This window comes from Myxocyprinus asiaticus, chromosome 33 (genome assembly GCF_019703515.2).
Source record: "Myxocyprinus asiaticus isolate MX2 ecotype Aquarium Trade chromosome 33, UBuf_Myxa_2, whole genome shotgun sequence".
Taxonomy (NCBI): Eukaryota; Metazoa; Chordata; class Actinopteri; order Cypriniformes; family Catostomidae; genus Myxocyprinus; species Myxocyprinus asiaticus.
In genome coordinates, this window is record NC_059376.1 from 8,394,015 (window position 1) to 8,410,922 (window position 16,908).

At 40.6% G+C, this 16,908-nt stretch overlaps 1 protein-coding gene across 6 annotated transcripts in view; it reads right to left on the minus strand.

Annotated features, from left to right (window-relative positions):
* The window catches only part of LOC127424666 (AP2-associated protein kinase 1-like), a 93,545-nt gene that overhangs the window by 12,691 nt on the left and 63,946 nt on the right, over window positions 1-16,908 (minus strand). For 2 of the 6 annotated variants that reach the window (XM_051670027.1, XM_051670032.1), the window contains exons 15-18: window positions 16,510-16,611; window positions 7,447-7,515; window positions 3,484-3,624; window positions 1,409-1,522 (exon numbers count right to left, since the gene is read on the minus strand). The exons of 1 other annotated variant lie outside the window; for it this stretch is intronic. In XM_051670027.1, coding sequence (XP_051525987.1) covers window positions 1,409-1,522; window positions 3,484-3,624; window positions 7,447-7,515; window positions 16,510-16,611 — 426 coding nt within the window. The remainder of the gene's footprint in view (window positions 1-1,408; window positions 1,523-3,483; window positions 3,625-7,446; window positions 7,516-16,509; window positions 16,612-16,908) is intronic. 3 more of the 6 variants (XM_051670028.1, XM_051670029.1, XM_051670030.1) reach the window with 3 other exon arrangements.

Here is a 16,908-nt window from a genome sequence, read left to right on the forward strand (position 1 = left end):
TTTAAACAGTATTGAAGGAGTTCCCATCTATGTTGGGCACTTATTGGCTGCTTTTCTTTATTATTTGGTCCAAGTCATCAATTTCATCAATTTTTTTAATTAAATATTAGTTTTATAATGAAATAAATTAATATGGTGGCACAATTATATTTTTGTATACAGAACTAATTTCAAACATTTAAGCATACACCTTCAGATCAAAAGGTTTTTAAGATCATGAGAAACATTTCAGTCAAGTGTTTCAAAACAATTGACCGGTAGTGTATGTGGATGTAAACCCAGCTACAGACTACAGGTCTGTGGTGTATAGTTTACATTTAAAAGTACACTCAGTATTTTTTTCTCTCCTTATAAAAGTTTTACTCCTAAAGAAATGAATAGTACTTCTGAAACCTGAATAATTAATCATGAGCACTCACAAGAGATGAAGACTTCAGTCATATCAGTAACATTATAAAAGTTGTTTTATTCTACATGGAGAGGGTCCACTCATGGGGGCAGCCATGTTAGGATCACATGACCAGCCGAACACTACTTGCTTAATCTTATTAACTGGCCTGTTATCGAACACTTTCACTCATAGATTAAATTAATCATGGCTGACTGTGAATACTGAATTTCGACAATGGCATCAATAACTGAAAACTAGTTTGAATGATGCTGCATCCACGCCACTAGGTGTCAGTGTAAGTCCTAGATGAGTAGATGACATTTTAAAAGAATTCCTGAGTGAGCCTTTAAAGCTTTATTTCATTGCAAAAAATCTTTCTTTTTTTTCTGAATGAGAATTGTTGTCTTCTTTTCCACTAAAAATATCTAAACATCGTTAAAACAAGATCAATTTACCTGAGAAGCAAAACTGCATAAAAATATTAAGACCTTCAGAGAATATATCTAGAGAATATAAGTGTATTTTTCTTACCCCAGTGGCATATATTTATTTTCCTGTTTAAAGCATAAACTTAACTAAGTTTTAGATTAAATTTAGGTTAGATTTAAGCATATGACAAAAAACAATATTTAGTCAATGGGGTAAGAAAAATAAACTTAATTCAAGATGAATTTATGTTTTGCTTTTAAGGTAAATTTATCTTGTTTTAAGGATGTTTAGATTAAGAAATTAAGAAAAAATTATGATAAATTAGGGGGGAAATATTGCTTGATAATTTACACGGTACATGACACCTGTTGAATGTGAATATAAACGTAGCCCTGATGTAAAGACAGGATCTGGACAAAGTTTGTGATGCAGAAATAGCAGCTAAAAAAAAGTGTGTTTCCCAGTTTAAGCAAGTAACTCCAATAACACCTGTGTCTGGGAAAAATTTGACAGTAGAATACCATTTTGGTTTAGTGAACTGTGAAGTTATGAAATAATGCATATGCTTGCTTTCGAAAGCTTTCTTACCTTGGCTGGAGGTTTTGGAAATAAGTACTGGAATTGGGTCAAACTGGTTTTCAGAACTTTGGATCCCAGTCTCAGAGGACTGGAAGCCGGAGAGGGAGTGAGTCGGATCAGAGGCTGCAGAAGAAGGTTAGTGCCCCAGCAGGCCAGCCGAAAGAAAAAAGAAAGAATGAATTTAGGGAGAGTGGTAGAGAGAGAAAGAGAGAACGAGTAAAGACTATAGACGAGCAAGACGTACTGTAGGTAACATTAGAAACAGAATTGTCCTAAACATCAAGTGCTTAATTTCTAAAGGACTATTCACACAGTGCCATGACAACATGTTCAATTGAAACAGTGCATCAATGTCATCCCTTAACAAAGAGCATGACATTTTAATTGACAAATGAATTGACCTATTATTTTCATAATGAGAAGATTGATTTTGTTTGTTGGCTCTTCAAAAGGCATAATTTAGTTACCCATTAGTCGCTTTGCTCTTTGTGTGAATAGTTTTACTTGATTTGCGTTGATTTGTTGTGTCGCCCTGAATGGTTTTATTTGATTCGCATTGATTTTTTTGTGTCGCTCCTTGGCTGAATAATTGTATTTGTTGATTTACTGCATCACGTGTGGTCTGAACAGTTGTATTAGATGGATGTTGATTTGATGCACAACATTTGGTCTGAATAGTTATATTTGATTCACATTAATTTGTTGCGTCGCTCTTGGTGTGACTAGTTGCATTTGATTCCTGTTAATTTATTGCACCAAACTTAGTCTGAATAGTTGCATATTATTCACTTTGATTTGTTACATCGCTCTGAATAGTTGCACTCGATTCGTGTTGATTTATCGCGCCACATTTGGTGTGAATAGTTGTATCTGATTTGTGTTGCTTTGTTGCATCGCTCTTGGTGTAATTAGTTGTATTTGATCCATGTTGATCTGTTGTGTTGCTCTTGATGCGAATAGTTGCATTTTATTCACTTTAATTTGCTATATCGCTCTGAATAGTTGCACTTGATTCATGTTGATTTATCACGCCACATTTGGTGTGAATAGTTGTATCTGATTTGTGTTGCTTTATTGCGTCGCTCTTGGTGTAAATAGTTGTATTTGATCCCTGTTGATTTGTTGTGTTGCTCTTGATGTGAACAGTTGCATATTATTCACTTTGATTTGTTACATCGCTCTGAATAGTTGCACTTGATTCATGTTGATTTATCACGCCACATTTGGTGTGAAGAGTTGTATCTGATTTATGTTGCTTTGCTGCATCGCTCTTGGTGTAATTAGTTGTATTTGATCCATGTTGATTTGTTGTGTTGCTCTTGATGTGAACAGTTGCATATTATTCACTTTAATTTGCTATGTCACTCTGAATAGTTGCACTCGATTCATGTTGATTTATCACGCCACATTTGGTGTGAATAGTTGTATCTGATTTGTGTTGCTTTGTTGCGTCGCTCTTGGTGTAAATAGTTGTATTTGATCCCTGTTGATTTGTTGTGTTGCTCTTGATGTGAACAGTTGCATATTATTCACTTTGATTTGTTACATCGCTCTGAATAGTTGCACTCGATTCGTGTTGATTTATCGTGCAACATTTGGTGTGAATAGTTGTATCTGATTTGTGTTTCTTTGTTGCGTTGCTTTTGGTGTGAATAGTTGCAATTTATAACGTTTTATAAAGCTGTATTTGATTCATGTTGATTTGTTGCATCACTCTGAATAGTTGTATTTGATTCCTGTTGATTTATCACACCACATTTGGTGTGAATGTTTGTATCTGATTTTGCGTTGATTTGTTGTGTCGCTCTGACAAGTTGTATTTGATTCATGTTGATTTGTTGTGTCGCTCTTAGAGTAGTTTCAGCTGATTCACGTCAGTTTGGTACGTTGCTCTTTTTATGAATAGTTTGTGTTGATTCACGTTGATTTCTTGTGATTTGCTTTAATTTGTCACGTTTTACCTTGATGCCAAGTTTTAGTTGGTTCTTGCTGATTTGTCACACAAAAATTATGACCTATCCCCACTGACTGTGGTGTTTTGAGTAAACTACAACTGTGTTCATTCGAGTGTGCATATGTTTTACCCTGGAGGGACTGTCCACTGCTCAGAGCAACAGGGGTAAACTGGTCCATAGACGAGGGGGGTGAAGCCAGTATTTGAGCCCCAGAGGAGGGGTGAGAGAGAAGAGGACCGTCCAAAAGAGAATCTCCTGATACAAAGGATTCTGAAGGACATTGGGCAAATGAGGAGAATAAAGGATGACAGAGAACAGAAGGATAAGTAAAATTAGAAATAAATTAATATGAGAGAAAGTGGCAAAGAAGATGTATACAAAGTTCAGATGGGACAGAAAAATAATGGTAACTAGATTTTTACTGTATCTCAGTGATATTTTGGTCTCTAGATGGCTTGATCCGATGTCCATATGACTTTTTTTGCCTGTTTTATCGCTCACCAGGTGAAAAGCATTATTCTGATTGTTTAGAAAAGTAATAGCACCCCTCTCCTCAACATGCCACACGAGTTGGGGTATCATTCATGAGTTACACACACCAAATTTTAATATTTAGGGGAACAGACCCCTCAACATAGTATAAGGATTAGTAATAGAGGTATCTGATAAGTGTAAAAAGTTTAACTAGATAGGTAAAGACTGTCAAGACAGACTTTGATAGGTAGATAGAAAACCCTACACCATTTCTGTAAAATAACAGTATGTTGGCTTTGTCAAGCCAAAATAATTATTGTTACAGCAAAAGTAGCACTTTTTCACAAAGCCAGGAATAAAAGAACCACAAAAAAACATAAATTTGTAGGTTTTGTGATACACATTGTAATTAATAATTTAGCCACCAGGTGGCGCTATAAGCAATATCCACAGACACACAAACACAGATCACATGCATCACTTTCAGGAGAGGATAAAGCAAGATCAGGTGACACAGCATTTCTAGGCTCTTAAAGAAATACACTAAAGGTCATTATTTATACTGCCAATAAGGTTTGATGAAGTATTATATCACCCTTGTATGAACAAAAATGTGCCACTGGTTCATTCTTATTGCTGTCAACATATTATTGTGTTGCTTATCAGTCAACCAAATCCATCCACATGCTCACATCAAAAAGCAATGACAAGTTATAATTTTACTAATGAGGACAGATACAGATGAGGTTTTCTGGTTATTGTGCATGTTTTCATCACTGTTTCATTGATCACTCCTGTTATTGATAAATGTTCATTAAGCAGACCTGCCACAGCGAAGGATTCTAATGAACCAAAGATACTGCTTTATATCATGACCATGGCTCTGTTCGAACCTAGAGAGCTGCCTACCTAAGAAACACTTTCAGGCACAGATGTGCTCCTAACACAAAGGCTCTTCTAAACAGATAGCAACAAAATGATGCTAAAATATAGCATTTTGGCAAAATCTAAGGCAGCATGGCATGTATTCACTTGTAACCCCAGAATGCATGCAGTGAGTTTTGTAAAATGGCCAATAGCTTTTAGTTTCCATCACAACCATGAACCATAACTTGTAACTTACTATTGCTAGTCAGAGGCTGGTGGTATTAGGGGGAGGGACATTCTCATTCAAGAGAGTATCTTATTAGACAAAAATTGGATACTGCCCTTAGTACAAAATGAGACATGAATGTTTTTGGTCAGTTTTCCCAGAAGAACAAGTATGCCGCATCTTAGAGGACAGAGAGGGAATTTATTTTCTGAAACAGTTGTTCCTTTACAAAACGTATTGCGATGCAATGCAAAATGTGTTGCGAAGGAATGCAAAACTTACACCGATCAGCCACAACATTAAAACCACCTGCCTAATATTGTGTAGGTCCCCCTCGTGCCGCCAAAACAGTGCCAACACGCATCTCAGAATAGCATTCTGAGATGCTATTCTTCTCTCCGCAATTGTACAGAGTGGTTACCGTAGACTTCGTCAGTTCAAACCAGACTGGCCATTATCTGTTGTCCTCTCTCATCAACAAAGGACCATTCTGAGTAAATTCTAGAGACTGCTGTGTGTGAAAATCCCAGGAGATCAGCAGTTACAGAAATACTCAAACCAGCCACCTGGCACCAACAATCATCCATGCGATTATCTAATCAGCCAATCGTGTGGCAGCAGTGCAGTGCATAAAATAATGCATATAAGGGTCAGGAGCTTCAATTTATGTTCACAGAACAGAATGCTATTCTGAGATGTGGGTTGATGCTGTTTTGGCGGCACGAGGGGGACCTTCACAATATTTGGCAGGTGGTTTTAATGCTGTGGCTGATTGGTGTATTGCGATGGAATGCAAAACTGTTGCAAGGGAACGCAAAACTATTGTGATTGACTGCAAAACTTATTGTGATGGAACGCAAATTTATTGCAATGGAACGCAAAACTTACTTGCGATGGAACGCAAAACTTACTGTACCTACAATGGAATGCAAAACTTATTGCGATGGAACGCAAAACTTATTGCAAAGGAACACAAACTATTGCAAAGGAATGCAAAACTTATTGCGAGGAAACACAAAACTGATTGCGAGGGAGTGCAAACTTTTGTGAGGGAATGTAAACCTATTGTGAAGGAAAGCAAACTATTGCAAGGGAATGCAAACAAATCCGAGGGAGGGAACGCAAACTATTGTGAGGGAATGCAACATTTATTGAGAGGGAACACAAACTATTGCAAGGGAACGCAAACTTTTGAGATGAAACACTGAACTATTGCGAGGCAATGCAAAACTTATTGTGAGGGAAAGCAAAACTATTGCAAGAGAACACAAAAGTTATTGTGATGGAACACAAAACGTATCGCAATGGAACGCAAACCGTATCGCAATGGAATGCAAAACTTATTGCGATTGAGAGCAAAACTTATTGCAACGGAACGCAAAACTTACTTGCGATGGAACGCAAAACTTATTGTGATGGAGCGTAAAACTTATTGCGATGGAGTGCAAAAATTACTGCGAAGGAACACAAACTATTGCAAAGGAATGCAAAGCTTATTGTGTGGAAACACAAAACTGATTGCGATTGAACGCAAACTTTTGCAAGGGAACGTAAACTATTGTGAGGGAATGTAAAACTTATTGTGAGGGAATGCATACTAATGCAAGGGAACGCAAACAAATCCGAGGGAGGGAATGCAAACTATTGCGAGGGGACACAAAACTTATTGTGAGGGAACACAAACTATTGCAAGGGAAACTATTCAGAGAAAACATAATTATTACGAGGAAATGTAAACTATTGCAAGAGAACGCAAACTATTGCGAGGGAACATAAAATATTGCAAGGGAATGTAAAACTTATTGTGAGGGAACACAAACTATTGCAAGGGAACACAAACTATTCCTAGAGAATGTTAACTATAGCGAGGGAATGCAAAATTTATTGTAAGGGTACACAAACTATTGCAAGGGAACGCAAACTATTGTGAGGAAACATGAACTATTGCGAGGGAGCGCAAAACTTATTTTAAGGGAACACAAACTACTGTGAGGGAATGCAAACCTTTCCGAAGGAATGAAAACTATTTCAAGAGAATGCAAAATGTATTGTGAGGGAAACAAACTATTGTGAGGGAACATAAACAATTCTGAAGAAATGTAAACTATTGTGAGGGAATGCAAACTATTGCGAGAGAATGCAAAATATATCGTGAGGGATTATACGTGTTAGAGTATTGAGTTTTCAGCTTAGCAACATGCTAACGCCAGACTCTATTGGAATCGACTGTTTGCACTAGTCTAGTGTCTTGTTGCTTCACATAAGGAGCATTATTTGTGTAAATAGGGTAGAGCATACGAATTCAGTCACTTATGGGGTTCCGTAGAAGTCAGCTGCCTATGTAGACAGTAGACAGCGAGGCAGCTCATGAGGGTTTGGAACAGAGCCTGTGTTATCCAGAACAACAACTTGCTCATTTGGACAGACTATAGATAATGAGAGGTACTTAACAACGTCAGCAGATTCAATGCTTCAGTGAGCAGCTGCATTATGGAGAGTAGGAGGATATTTATAGATTTGCTGACCTGGTAGTGTGGCTGACCCAGGTTCAGTCTGTATAGGGTCCAGACCAGGAATCAGAGAATCCATCCCAACTGCAATAAGAATAATACAAATACAAATATGTTGGTTTGATAATATATATGTATATATATATATATATATATATATATATGACTGAGTGAAGGAGGAGTATAAACATGTCCATCAGCATCTCCTGCCATTTCTTCTACGTATGTATGTGTGTGTATATATATATATATATATATACACACACAACGATCAGCCACAATATTAAAAGCACCTGCCTAATATTGTGTAGGTCCCCCTCGTGCTGCCAGAACAGCGCCAACCCACATCTCAGAATAGCATTATCTAATCTAATCATCCATGCGATTATCTAATCAGCCAATTGTGTGGCAGCAGTGCAGTGCATAAAATCATGCAGATATGGGTCAGGAGCTTCAGTTAATGTTCACATCAATCATCAGAACAGAGAACAAATGTGATCTCAGTGATTTTGACCATGGTATGATTGTTGGTGCCAGATGGGCTGGTTTGAATATTTTTGTAAATGCTGATCTCCTGGGATTTTCACACACAACAGTCTCTAGAATTTACTCCGAATGGTGCCAAAAAAAACAACAACATCCAGTGAGCAGCAGTTCTGTGGACGGAAATGCCTTGTTGATGACAGAGGTCAACAGAGAATGGCCAGACTGGTTTGAACTGACAAAATCTACGGTAATTCAGATAACAACTCTGTACAATTGTGGTGAGAAGAATAGCTTGGGTTGGCGCTGTTTTGGCGGCACGAGGGGGGCCTACACAATATTAGGCAGGTGGTTTTTATGTTTTGGCTGACTGGTGTGTATATACAGTATTTGCATATATACAGTTGAAGTCAGAGGTTTACATAAACCTTAGCCAAATACATTTAACTCAGTTTTTCACAATTCCTGACATTTAATCATAGAAAAGTCAGTTAGGATCACTACTTTATTTTAAATCGGTGTAAAGGCACTGACTACCACCCCTGGAGTCACGAGTTCAAATCCAGGGCATGCTGAGTGACTCCAGCCAGGTCTCCTAAGCAACCAAATTTGCTTGGTTGCTAGGGAGGGTAGAGTCACTTGGGGTAACCTCCTCGTGGTCGCTATAATGTGGTTCTCACTCTCAGTGGAGCACGTGGTAAGTTGTGCGTGGATGCCGCAGGGAATAGTGTGAAGCCTTCACACGCGCTATGTTTCTGCAGTAACGCACTCAACAAGCCACATGATAAGATGCAAGGACTGACAGTCTTAGACGCGGAGGCAACTGAGATTCGTCCTCCGCCACCCGGATTGAGGCGAGTTATTATGCCACCACAAGGACTTTGAGTGTGCATTGGGAATTGGGCATTCCAAACTGGGGAGAACCCCCCCACAAAAAAAAAAAAAAAAATGAAATGTCAGAATAATAGTAGAGAGAATTATTTATTTCAGCTTTTATTTCTTTCATCACACTCCCAGTGGGTCAGAAGTTTACATACACTTTGTTAGTATTTGGTAACATTGCCTTGCACCTCATTGCACTCACACGCTTTTTCAGTTCTGCCCATACATTTTTCTATTGTATTGAGGTCAGGGCTTTGTGATGGACACTCCAATGCCTTGACTTTGTTTTCCTTAAGCCAATTTGCCATATCTTTGGAGGTATGCTTGGGAACATAATGCCATCTATTTTGTGAAGTGCACCAGTCCCTCCTGCAGCAAAACACCCCCAAAACATGATGCTGCCATCCCCATGCTTCATGGTTGGGATGGTGTTCTTCGGCTTTCAAACGTCACCCTTTTTCCTCCAAATCCAAATCCCTTTATTGTCACTCAAACATATACACAAGTGGATGCAGTTCCAAGCAACATAGCAGTATGACAATTACAATAAACATCTGATTTACAAATAACACAATTTACACATCTTGTTACAATTTGTTCCCCCAAACATAACGATGGTCATTATGGCCAAACACTTCAATTTTTGTTTCATCAGATCAGAGGAAATTTCTCCAAAATGTAAGATATTTGTCCCCATGTGCACTTGCAAACTGTAGTCTGGCTTTTTTATGGTGGTTTTGGAGCAGTGGCTTCTTCCTTGCTGAGCAGCCTTTCAGGTTATGTCGATATAGGACTTGTTTTACCGTGGATATAGATACTCGTCTACCTTTTTCCTCCAGCATCTTCACAAGGTCCTTTGCTGTTGTTCTGGGATTGATTTGCACTTTTTGTACCAAACTACGTTTATCTCTAGGAGACAGAATGCATCTCCTTCCTGAGTGGTATGATGGCTGCTTGGTCCCATGGTGTTTATACTTGCGTACTATTGTTTGTACAGATGAACATGGTACCGTCAGGCATTTGGAAATTACTCCCAAGGATTAACCAGACTTGTGGAGGTCCACATTTGTTTTTCTGAGGTCTTGGCTGATTTCTTTTGATTTTCCCATGATGTCAAGCAAAGAGGCACTGAGTTTGAAGGGAGGCCTTAAAATATTTCCAAAGGTACACCTCCAATTGACTCCAATTAGTCTATCAGATGCTAATTGGCTAATTGCCTTTCTGGAATTTTCCAAGCTGCTTAAAGGCACAGTTAACTTAGTGTATGTAAACATCTGACCCACTGGAATTGTGATATAGTCAATTAAAAGTGAAACAATCTGTCTGTTAACAATTGTTGGAAAAATTACTCATGTCATGCACAAAGTAGATAAATATGAAATCTGTGGAGTGGTTAAAAAAATTAGTTTTAATGACTTCAACCTAAGTGTATGTAAACTTCTGACTTTATATATATATGTATGTCTAATCACTCCATCCCAGATGTTGTGCTGTAAATCATCAAAACATATTATTCTTTTTCATGAACTTTATACATAGTTTAGGTCTATAACAAGCTAGACTTGACAAAACATAATCTACAGTGGAAGTTGGAAGTATGGTACAGTGCAGCTATATGGCATCAATTTATTTTGTTTCACTGCCTCGCCTTTCAGAAAAAGTTAAAACAGAATGCATTGTTGGAAATAAAAGGGCAGTCTTGAAAGTAAACAATTATATGATGTTTTTAAGCTACTTAACTGTTTTTCCTGGGGCCACCCTTACGGGGAGACTCCTGCTGAAGTGGTCCACAAATTGCTATATTACACACATTTCTGTTTCTTCTACATCATGATTTTTTTTTCACTGCATCTTTGAAAAGTTAATTAGATGTTATTGTTCCCTGTCAAAAGCTACACTTAATGCTGCGCTTGATTCAGCGCTTATGGGAACGTCTTTAGGAGTGACCAGCTGTGTAGCCTGTGTTGGTGACATCATCAGAATGCGCCAATACCAGGGGCTATAAATAGATGTGCCACAGGTGCATCGTCAGGTCTTTTGTCTTCAGACCACTCTGTTATGTGTTTGTGCTTCTCAGCTTCTCAAGCTCTCTATTTTTCTTCTGATAGGAGTTAGATTTGTCAGGCAGTGTGCAGAAAACTTTCTCTTTCTCTGTCATTCAAGTGTGGAAAAGGCAAAAGAAAGAAAAAAATTAGCAATCAACAAATCAAATGGTGTGTGTTTCCATGCTTACGTCCTATGGCTGAATCGGACACACACCAGTTTTGTTTTGCTTGTTTGGGGGAAGAGCACGCTGCTCTTGCGTTGGAGCAAGGCGAGTGTGAGCATTGTGAGCTGTTCACAGTGAAGATGCTGCGCTCTCATCTCGCTTACTTCCAAGAGCCAGCACCCAGCATTTCATTGTGGGGCTCGCGTATGGATCTGGCTGAGGAGCGAGAGATGGGTCCGTCCCTATCGCTCGCTCTCTCTCCAGATCCAGTTTGTCCCTCGTGCAAAATGCGCCCCGGCGCCTCTTCGGTTCATGAGGGGGACGATGAATCTCTTGGGTCTGCGGACTTTGAGTTGCCTACCTCTGAACGTTCCTCACGTGATGACAAAGCGGTTGAGGAATTACTTGAGGTGGTTACTCGTGCGGTGGCCAGATTACAGCTAGACTGGCCACACGAACAAGAGACCCCCAAACAATCAAAACTAGAAGACAGATTTCTGTCTGGTGGCCAGGGGAAGGGAAAACAAAATCAGTGCCCCCCCCACACCCCCCCCCTTTGAAGACCTCCATGACAAGTTGACTCGTTCATGGGGGAAACCTTATACTTCCTGTATCTTTGTGCCTTCTACGTCGACATATTCGACTATCGTGGATGCTAAAGCACGGGGGTATACGATGATGCCACAGGTAGAAGAGACGCTCACGGGCTATCTCTCGCCTGGTTCGACATCATCATTAAAAAGACCAACTCTCCCCACAAAGTGTAGAACCACATCAACGCTTGTGGGGAAAGCTTATCAAGCAGCAGGTCAGGCTGGTGCTACGCTACACACCATGGCGGTGTTACAGACATACCAGGCTGATCTGTTGAAGGACCTGAGTGTGGGTAGTACAATCGACGAGGAAGCATTCTCAGAGCTTCATCGAGCCACAGATTTATCTCTCCGTGCAACCAAGCAGATGGCTCGCGCTATCGGCCGTTCAATGGCTGCTTTGGTCAGCACGGAGAGGCATCTGTGGCTAAACCTCACGGGCATCAAGGATAAGGACAGAGCATTCCTACTTGATGCCCCAGTCTCACCTTCTGGCCTGTTTGGCAATCCGGTGAATACAGTCGTCACCAGGTTTCGGGAGGTGAAAAAACGAGGAAGCCTTTGTGCAATTCCTTCCTCGCCGGACTCAGGGGGAGGGGCTGCCGGCCACCCAGCCTTGCCCCGGTCCTTCTAGAAGGGAGGCTCAAAAACGAAGTGTGGCGAGTCACGCTCCCACTCGTAAAGATTGGGGACCGGATCGTCGCCCTCAGCAGCCTCCAAAGCAAGACCTCAGGACCATTATTTCCAAAAAAAGAAGTCCTGACGGTCTTGCGCCCAGCCTTGTGGGGGTAGCCCCCCTCGGGACGGGGCGCGCAAAACATCTACCCGCTCCTTCCCGACACCCCCACGAAACCTCTCCATCCCCACCGCCTCTGGTGTTTCGGGGGGGTGGCGGTTTCCAACGAAATGTTGGGTGTTTCGAAACCGGAACAAGCACATTTACTGTCACGAGAGCTGCAATCTCTTCTGGTCAAAGGGGCCATAGAACATGTTCCCCTTCCAGAGAGAGAGTCAGGTTACTACAGCAGATACTTCCTGGTTCCCAAGAAGGATGGGGGATTGCGCCGGTTTTAGATCTTCGAGGCTTGAACCGCTCAGTCAAGGCGCTCAAGTTCAAGATGCTAACTGTCAAGACCGTGTCACAAATTCAACATCATGATTGGTTAGTCACGATCGATCTCATGGACACATACTTTCATATAGAAATATTGCCACAACACAGGAAGTTCCTGAAGTTTGCTTTCGGGGGCGAAGCTCACCAATATCGGGTTCTTCCATTTGGCCTAGCCTTATCACCTCGCACATACACAAAGTGCATGGATGCAGCACTGGCTCCATTGCGACTCCAGGGCATCCGCATTTTGAATTACATAGACGACTGGCTGATACTAGCACATTCGCAAGAACTGGCATTACAGCACTAGCTCATCTAGTTTCTCTAAGGTTGAGACTCAACGACAAGAAAAGCGTTCTTTCTCCTGCCCAGAGAATGACATATTTAGGGATTGTATGGAATTTGATCACGATGCGGGCACAGCTGTCTCCCACTCGAATCAAGACCATTCAGAATACCCTGAGCAAAGTCAGGCTAGGCCAAGATCGTACTGTTCTTCAGTATCAACGAATGTTAGGTCTCATGGCATCTGCGTCCCCTGTGAACCCTATTGGCTTTTGCATATGAGACCATTTCAGTTGTGGCTCAAAGCCAGGGGATTTCATCCAAGGGCCAATCTCCGAAGGCAGATAAGGGTTACGCACCGCGGGCTATATACACTCTCTGTGTGGCTCAGACCCCGGTTCCTCGCCTTGGGTCCCACTCTAGGTGCGTCTTGCCGTCACAGATTGCTAACGACAGACGCCTCCCTGTCGGGCTGGGGAGCGGTCTTAAGTGGTCGTCCAGCTCAAGTGGTCATCCAGCTCAAGGGGAATGGGAGGGTCATCAGCTCGATTGGCACATCAACTGTCTCGAGTTGATGGCTGTATTTCTGGCCCTGAAGTACTTCTTCCAGCATCTGAGAGGCTGCCATGTCCTGGTGCGGGTGGACAACGCAGCGGCAGTCTCTTACATAAATCACCAGGGAGGTCTGCGGTCGCGCCAGCTAAACAGATTAGCGCGGCAGATTTTTCTTTGGGCCCAGGGCAAGCTCCTGTCACTCAAAGCAGTATATATCCCTGGATGCCTGGATTTACTGTCCAGAAAGAAAGTACCGACGGGAGAATGGAAACTCCACCCCGAGTTAGTGAAACAAATCTGGTTAAGATTTTACGAAGCAGAGGTTGACCTCTTCACCTCCCAACAGACAGCGCAATGTCCCCTTTACTTCTCTCTGAGTCACCCAGCCCCCCTGGGTCTGGATGCAATGGCGCATACATGGCCCAAAATGCACCTGTATGCGTTTCCTCCGGTTTCTCTGCTCCCGGGAGTTCTAGCCAGAGTTTGTCAACAAGGATCTTGCCTCTTACTGATAGCGCCGCGAACAGAGTATGGTTCTCGGAGATAATATCTCTCCTTGACGGCTCGCCTTGGGCGATACCGGAGAGGAGGGACCTTCTGTCTTAAGCACAGGGGACAATATTTCATCCCCAGCCCGAGCTGTGGAACCTTCATGTTTGGCCCCTGAAGGGTACCAACTGAGGGATACTGGGTTTTCACCTGAAGTTATTGAGACCATTCTGAGTGCTAGGGTTCCTTCCACTAGAAAAAGTTATGCCAATAAATGGGGTGTCTTTGAAAGGTGGTGCACTGCACGTAATGCAGATCCAGTTAACTGCCAGATTGCTTCAGTTCTGGACTTCCTGCAGGAGAAATTATCAGTAGGCCCCGTCACTCTCAGGGTTTATGTGGCCGCACTGTCGGCTTGCCACGCCTTGATTGACAGGGTGCCACTGGGGAAACATCCTTTGCTCGCTCGCTTCGTTCATGGGGCCATACGACTGAGGCCTCACGTTAGAACAAGGATCCCTTCATGGGACTTAACTATAATCCTTGAGGGTCTGGTTGAGACCCCCTCTGAACCTCTAGAGTCGGTGTCTGACAAGCTCCTGACTCTAAAGATGTTTTTTCTTATGGCTATCACTTCTTTAAAAAGAATTGGGGATTTGCAGGTTCTGTCTGTTTTTCCATCCTGCATAGACTTTGCCCCAGGAATGGTGAAAGCGATATTGCATCCTCAGCCTGACTACCTGCATAAGGTTCCTTTCTCGACCGTACATCCGGTCACTCTGACGTTGCACCTGTGGCACATCTATTTACAGCCCCTGGTACTGGCGCATTCTGATGATGTCACCAACAGAGTCTATAAAGGTTCTAGTCAATTTCATTGACGTGTTGCACACATATTCACAGCTGGTCACTCCTAAAGACGTTCCCATAAGCGCTGAATCAAGCGCAGCATCTCGTTCCGCTTTTTCAGGGAACAAGGGTTACAGTCAAGTAACCCGAGATGTTACCTGAACAACATTATCTAACATAAATTTACAGATAATCTGATATGAATATTGCCATATGGGCAATGCTGTACCACAATGGGAAAATTGCTATGTTGCCATATGACAACTCTGTACCACCATGGAATTGCATTAATGCATTTTCCCATTGGGAATTTTTATAGATAGTGGCATCAGTTATATTATATCATTTAGTCATTTATATGGTCATGTTTAACATACTATAATTGCATTTATGCATAAATAACAATATTGATTAAAAGTTCTTATTTTCAGACAAAGCTAGGCTTTAGCGACAGCCAAAATGACATAATTTGACCAAAACAGTCAAATCTTGAAGAATGCATGATAATGATCATTCAATTTTACTTTGTAAGAGTTGCAAGAATATACATTATTACATTAATTAAATAAATATTACATGAATTCAAAAATAAATGTATAATTTAGTTTACTAAAAACTAGTTTTTGGACCATTTCCATTTTTGTAATTATTATTAATATTATTATTATTATTATTATTTTCTTTGTTATTAGAGCCATTTTTTTTTAGAAAATCAATTGGGAATTTTTTTTCATCACTAAAAAATGTGTACCATACTGGGATAAATACTTAAAGAACTAAAATCGTGGTTGACTTATAAGTCTAATTTCAGTGAAACTAAAGATTTCTATTAATTAATTCAAACACAAAAACATTTTATTTGAATTGTCAAAATTTTATATTTTTGCATCAGTAACAAATTTCGAGTTACCATTTCATGCTTCCCACTTTTAATGTGATATTTATGTAAGTGATATTTATCAGAACTGCTGTCACAAGAGCTTTTTAGCCTTTCCAAACACTGTGATTCTTTTATTCTGCAATCTGGTCACCTAATCTAATGAACAATATTACATGAATTATTCCACTAGACTTCACAGATTTCTCATTTCTCTCCCTAAATTCTCACTAATACTTTGCAGGGCTCTTTCATTTTCTTTAAACTTATTTTCTCCATTTTACCTAAATTCTAATCCCTATTAGTATCCTTTACTCAAATATTTCATAAGTAGGGAAAAGACCAGATACACTTTTCTGTCTAAATGAAAGAAAGCATTTTGAATTGTTTACAGTAAAGTTTTTCAAATTTGGCAACACAAACTCTGCTCCATGCATGAAGCAGCACTCTCTAAACCAGATCAATCAATGAAGAACAGATGTCTGATGAAAGACAAAGTTTAAGACAACCATAAAGCCAGATGAAGACATGAGACTGCAATGGTGTTATGAGGACACACAAGATTAAATAATACAGAAATTGGAACAAGTAAGGACGTCCAGAATTTCCAATTGTCATCATGAGCTGAACAGAGAAAAACACTCAACATTAACAGACAGAGACTAGCGGACAAGATGTACTGTATCTGCTGTGGGGTTGTTGGAGGAAAATGGCAACAATGAACAGAGAAGCGGCTGGTTACCATGACTACAGTCTGCAGGGCTGAAGGGGTCATTCAAAGGAAGGTCAGGGAGAATGAGGGAGGAAGAGGGCTCGGGAGACTTCAAACCCTCGATCAACTTCTCTACTCCACCAGAAGAGAGAAGAGGAGTTGAGGAGAGACATGTGGAATGCAGAATATCAAGCATAAAAGTGTTAGTCATAAGGATAAAAAGACATTTGAGCGGTGTTGTGTGTAATCTGATTAAAAAGTAATTACAGTAATCTAAATACATTGTGAGTCAAAAGTAGTATAACGAATTACATTTCAAAGGAATGTTCTGTGTTCAATACAAGTTAACCTCAATTGACAGCATTTGTGGCATAATATTGATAACCACAAAAATGTATTTTGACTCGTTCCTCCTTTTCTTTAAAAATT